General features: G+C 43.9%; 1 protein-coding gene across 3 annotated transcripts in view; it reads left to right on the top strand.

Annotated features, from left to right (window-relative positions):
- LOC111269609 (uncharacterized) overlaps positions 1-5,655 on the top strand; it is a 23,880-nt gene extending 18,225 nt beyond the window's left edge. Inside the window, exons 12-20 of one of the 3 annotated variants that reach the window (XM_086972173.1) lie at positions 579-851; positions 1,234-1,402; positions 1,740-1,793; positions 1,954-2,210; positions 2,301-3,799; positions 3,948-4,073; positions 4,189-4,341; positions 4,687-4,830; positions 5,292-5,655. In XM_086972173.1, coding sequence (XP_086828299.1) covers positions 579-851; positions 1,234-1,402; positions 1,740-1,793; positions 1,954-2,210; positions 2,301-3,799; positions 3,948-4,073; positions 4,189-4,341; positions 4,687-4,830; positions 5,292-5,372 — 2,756 coding nt within the window. In that variant the 3' untranslated portion in view covers positions 5,373-5,655. Of the gene's footprint in view, positions 1-578; positions 852-1,233; positions 1,403-1,508; positions 1,794-1,953; positions 2,211-2,300; positions 3,800-3,947; positions 4,074-4,188; positions 4,342-4,686; positions 4,831-5,291 lie in introns of all 3 variants that reach the window. The other 2 variants (XM_022849336.2, XM_086972172.1) reach the window with 2 other exon arrangements.
- The last annotated feature ends 345 nt before the right edge of the window (positions 5,656-6,000 follow it).

The following is a 6,000-nucleotide window of genomic DNA, read 5'->3' as shown; positions in this document are numbered from 1 at the left end:
ACATGCACACACACACGCACACGCATACGCATACGCATACACAGACACACACACATGCACAGAGATATGCAGACCACTTCTCATTTTCTGTGAGGTCAGTAGGAGTCTTTTACTGGCGCTTGCTTCCGACTGTGTGTCAGCGAATGGATATCTAATATTCGTAGAAGCAATCGCCTTTATTACTGGTAGCTGTTGTTCCTGTTATTGCGTTTTGTGGCGCTTCCTAAGTGGAGGTTTGTCTTCTTTTGCGTTTCCATTGGCGGACTGATTCACCATTGGGCCTACCGTTGCTGCCACAACTGCTTATTCTACTATAATTGCAACGATGACTATAACGACCACTGGCCGGGTGTTGTGTCTCCGTGCTATCGCTGTGACTGATTTTGCTGCGTTCTTGTGCGTCACTCGGCGTCGTTGGTCCTGCCTGGGGCACTGGATGGGTTCTGCTTGTCTCGGCCCATCGCTACTTCCCATCGGTTTTGTCGATTCTCGCTATTTTTATCGTCACATCAAACCTGAACGATTGCCATTTCGAAATGGCTATCACAAAACTACATAACTGGTTGGCCTCTCGACAGTGTCAGAGTATCGGCTTGAGTTTGAGAGGCGGAGAGCGTTCTACGAACCCAAAAATAGAGCTGGGTCCGTAGGTCGAAACAGTGCAGGTGGAAGCACGGGTTCTGGGCCCCGTTCTAACCGGCACAGTCGTTCGTTCGAGGAGCCGACGCTGAATGGTCCGACGGCATCGACAGCAAACGCGTCGTCTGGCTCGTATGGAGTTGCGTCAGGTGCCACTATGAGCTTCAGAGATATTCTCAAGTCCCAAAGCAATACGTCCATCGCGAGCAAAGGTGAGTTTGTCGGATGGAAACTATATTCAATGCAATAGGTAACCGGTGAATGGTAATCGCTGCTTCGCTACTATTACACTGAGATGATAACATGCTTGAGCGGACCCGCAACCCTTCAAGATAAGAATGCTGCCAAAGTTCATTGATTCTATGTGCGTTTAGTTTCATTGTTACAAGCGTTGTAGTAAAACGTATTTACGATTGATTCATTTCGAACTAGCTATAAGATCTGTATTCTTCTTTCGTCGAGATACGAGAAAAATCTGCTACGAGAGACTACTGAAAATAAACGAATTTGTAAATATCATCGATAGGCAGCTCTGATCTAGTGGCTAGTAACAATTGCACCTACTGGCCTAATATAAATATTTGTTTGCAACAGGATCGACTGGCTCAGATAAGCGGCCACCCATTCATCCTGATTCGCCGACAGGAGGCAGGCAATTGCTTTACAAACAGTTAGAATCAGCCATATCCAAAGGAGAACATGATAGAGCCGCAAGTCTTGCCAGGCAGCTAGCTCTCAACAAGAAAAAACTTCCTACAATAACGTATGTCAATGTCGGACCCTCGGTTAACTGCATGGCTTTTTTGATCAGGGGTTCATAGGTAACAGCTGCAAAATTCTACTCGCTTAAGTGAAACTCTGTTTTCTAGGGTCAACTTATACGTTGAGGACAAGGTATCTCACATTGGCCCGATTCGGCTAAATTTAAATCCCGCAATTAAACTCTGTCAACTGAAGCAAAAAATCCAAGCTGATTATCGCTTCCCAGAAGACCGACAGCGCTGGGTAATTGGAAAGGGGCTTGCCGTTGATAATGACCGCACTCTCAACGAGCTCGGAGTCGATAAAAATGATGCGAATCTCTTTCTGTACCTTGGCAGCTCTTCGAAATATTCTGGCGGACGCTATCCCGGAACGCCGAAATCATTGCCAAAGTAATTGTCACACATTTTTGTTCGGTTGAACTTTAGAAAAGTATGTATTTATGAAGTTCCCTCTTTGTCGAAAGTAGATCAACTGATACCTGACGAAGTCTAATTTTTATCACTGTAAAAGTTAATATGTGGTTCCTTCTACGCACTGTTATCATTATAGGAAGTTTCTTGAAAGTTTTCCTAGCAGCATTCGACATATTCTTCCCGAAAACAAAGCTCGTCCAGCAACACCACCGTTACAGCGTGCCGAATCAGTGGATTCTGACGAAATGTGGCATACAACAGCCGATCTTCAAAGTTCATCGCTTGCTTCTTCTACGGCTAGAGTCCGTAAACGCCGCCAGGTGATTAAGCTGCAAACTGATCAAGGTGTGGATAAGCTCAACAAGCTCCTCAAAAGCCAGGACACACTAAAGGGTATGATTGGAATAGTAAAACAAATTGTCTTTGAATGTCAGCTCGGTAAACAAAATCACTAACGAAGTAACTTCTTTCGGTTTTTTATAGGCTGGAAATGCGACCTCTGTGGGATGCTTAACAGACGAGCAGGCCTTGAGTGTGTGATGTGCGGATCATTGAACAGCGTAACGGGAAATGAGGCGGATGACGAGTTATTTGAAGGAAGCTTAGACGACATTGTAAACTTGGACCGCCTAAGCATAAACAAAGTGACGGGCGATAAGATCTCGCTTGATTTGTCTCAAACGCGAGATCGGCTTGGCGCCCAACAACAGGGTCCCGAGGCTAGCTGTTCGAAACCTCCTATTTCCCCTAAATCACGGTCCGTCAGCGGAAGTCCGCCGCTAAGCCCTACGTTTGCCAAGTCGCTTCAACCTGCAAGCATGCCAGTTAGCGTCTCAGACAATAGGTCATTGTCCCCCATGCAACGAAGCCCGTCAGCAAAAAGCCAGATCCCTAGGCCTATATTTGTGTGTGAGAACAGCCCTAGTCCGCCAAAACCAATTCATTCTAAAACTCCACCGTTAGCCGAAGCTATTTGGCATATCAATCCCTCTTTTGAAGGCAATGCTGTTACTAATTTAACGGCGGACCTAGCCGTCGAAGAGGACTTTGATATATCAAGCGAGAGCGGAAGTGATACGACATCCGTTAATAGTCTTGAGGTGAACGAAAAAATGTTCGAATTGTCTGATGGTGATGAAGTCGGCCATATCACAGATGAGTTAGGCTTAAATGATCCTAATGCGCCTTCTACAAGCAAGGACCGACCTGGGTCGGTTATCTATAGGCAAAATGGCGAAGGTCAGGCTAATGGCTTTGTAGAAACACGAGGCGAGAGACCTACCACGGCAATATTTCGTCCTGCGGAAGTCAGCAGCGCATTTAAGGCTGAAGGTGCTATTAAAGCAATGGAAATGAAACATGTCGTCGAGGAACCGGCTCGATGCATATCCGAGACGACACTGGCTGTGCAGCCTCAACGAGCAGTTTTGCATATGGAGACTGGCGCCAGGCCGAAGCAAGCGAACATAGTTAAACTGAAAACAACTAACCCTCCAGCAGTTCCATTCAAACCGCTTGTCACAATTCAACCTTGGGTTTCGCGATGTGAGACTAAGAAGCGAGAACAGGGTGATCGAGAAATATTTAACGTAGAGGTGGCCGCGACAAGAAACCTGTTCGAAGAAGCTAAGCACACGGCTGACATCGTGGAACGGCCTCTCAAGGCTGCGGAGGTTAAGGCTGACCTCAATGAAGCTCTGGAAACTCTGCGTTCACTGGCGGAAAGTCCGAAGGACTACCTAAAGTTAATGCAGCTGGACGAGCACGACATTGTTGCGAATAGCGACCGCTTCGAGTGCCCGGTATGCCTGATGCCTGTGGAGCCGGCGGAAGGCGTCGTGTTACGAGATTGCTTACATAGTTTCTGCAAAGACTGCCTCGTAAACGCTGTGAGCTTCTCGACGGATGCTACGGTGAACTGCCCATTCATGAACGACGACTATTCCTGCGAAAGTCTATTGCAAGAGAGAGAAATCAAGGCGGTAAGTAACTGCGATGCTAGATAAACGCTCCGGTTCGTAGTGTTCCCTTTAATATCATTTTCAGTTGTGATATAAAGTATTTCAAATATAGAATTCGAATGAAGCGCATATTCTGTAAGGACTGAATGTGTTTGTTTCCATCTCAAAGCTGGTGTCTGAGGACGTATACGAAAAACACTTGAAACGCAGTATGAAACAAGCCGAAACAGCTGCTAAAAATTCGTTTCATTGCAAAACGCCAGATTGCCCGGGATGGTGCTTCTTCGAAGATAATGTAAGTTTTAGATTTCACCTCATAGTTTCGTGTACAAGTACCATTACTTTTAGCGATATGAGTCGTGTGTTAGTAACTAGAATTCTTAAGAGCTAAATATTGATTACGATTACAGGTCAACAATTTTGACTGCCCCGTTTGCACAAAGCGGAACTGTCTCACCTGTCAGGCAATTCACCATCCTTTGAACTGCCTTCAGTATCAGGATCACCTTGAGCTGGACGCTGAGCTTACCGAGGACGCAAAAAAGACTAAAGCGTTTCTCGAGGTAAATATAATTTTCTATTAAGTTTACAATTATGTATAAAATTACAATATCACTTTACCCAAGATTTAGAAAACTTACTTATTGTGCCTTATGTTCCCACTATTTGGATACTCTAGTATTATGTAATCCTAGCAAACGGTGAATATCTTTCTTTACTATGACCACCTTTCAATGTACGTCTCAGCAGTCTGGTATTGTAACGTGGGAATCACAAACGGGCGAGAAAAATCGATACAATCCGAACAAACATGCACAGCACACCGTAAACGTAAATGTAAGTTTTATGAAGTTACCTAAATCACACAGACTACGAGGCAATTAACGCAAATAATATAATGATTTTAGGATATGGTTCGCTGCAATGACGCTATGCATTGCCCCCAATGTAGGATTATCTTGATTCGCAAATGGGGCTGCGACTGGGTCCAATGTTCGATGTGTAAGACAGAGATCTGTTGGGTAACAAAAGGACCTCGTTGGGGGCCTCTGGTAAGCTTTTGTTTGCATGCATTCGCTTCTGAATTCGTCGTTGGCATCCACTATTATTTAAAAACAACTTACACCTATTAGATCTTACCTTAATTGTAAAGGTTGTACCGCAATTTGTGAATGGTTGAATAGTTCTTGTTAATAGCGCAGGTAGAAATCTTACAGTGCAAGAGGCTACATACTGAAATAGAAGGTTTTAGGAAGTATCTAGTGGCTTTACAAGGTAGAAGGCGACGCACTGGGCGGAAACGTCGAACGCGGCAAATTGTAGGCTATAATAAAGCGGGTTTCGATTAGTGTACCTAACATTTAACAACAGACAGCCACCTGTTATGGGGCTAACGAATGTTTTTCCAATCGCTTTTTCAGACCCTAAATTCAGTGGGTCACGTCTCTAAAATGCAACATCTTCATTTGATTTCTACATGTTGTTTCATTCCTTTATCTTTCCTCGATTACAGGGTCGTGGAGATACTTCAGGCGGATGCAGGTGCGGGATAAAAGGAATCAAGTGCCACCCGAAATGCACCTATTGCCACTGAGAACGGTTTACAAAGCCTCCATCTGTTGCGCGACAAAATCTCTAACCTTCAACACAAACAATTGCAACGTTGACGCCTAGCGGATAGAGTACCCCGTGCGCACGGCTACAAGAAGCCAGTTGAGAAGGATCTGTATAAAAATGGCAAGATGCAATTTGCTGCGTCCGATGTTTCCGCCCAGTGCGTTGCCTTTTACCTTGTAAAGTCATTAGATACCAGATGCAATGTTTTTAAGAATTATAATATTAAAATTATAATAAATTATTTAAATAATTCTATTATATATTGATTTCATATTCATTTTTAGTATGTGTAGGGGCATAGGTTCGAAATTGGATGCAGCATGAAAGGCATCTTGGTAAATGATAGACAAATCTAACGCCCGAACTAAATGTAGTTTGATTGTAAAATTTTCAATTGTATGTGTCAGGCTAATCGAACTCGAAAAACGCAAACGTTTATTATATATATGTATATTTTGGTGTTTTTGTTATTGGTGAAGAGGGGATCACGGTAAGCGTTACCGGAAAACATCAGTTACTGTCGCTTACTTTCGGCTCCTTAAGCCTATTATGTTTTTATTCTAAGAGTCGTGAGCAAAATTAACAGGTTAAGAATATTATTTATT

The sequence above is a fragment of the Varroa jacobsoni genome, unplaced genomic scaffold (assembly GCF_002532875.2).
Source record: "Varroa jacobsoni isolate VJ856 unplaced genomic scaffold, vjacob_1.0 scaffold_1400, whole genome shotgun sequence".
Classification (NCBI taxonomy): Eukaryota; Metazoa; Arthropoda; class Arachnida; order Mesostigmata; family Varroidae; genus Varroa; species Varroa jacobsoni.
Note: the sequence above shows the minus strand (reverse complement) of the source record. Positions and strands in the feature narration are given on the sequence as shown.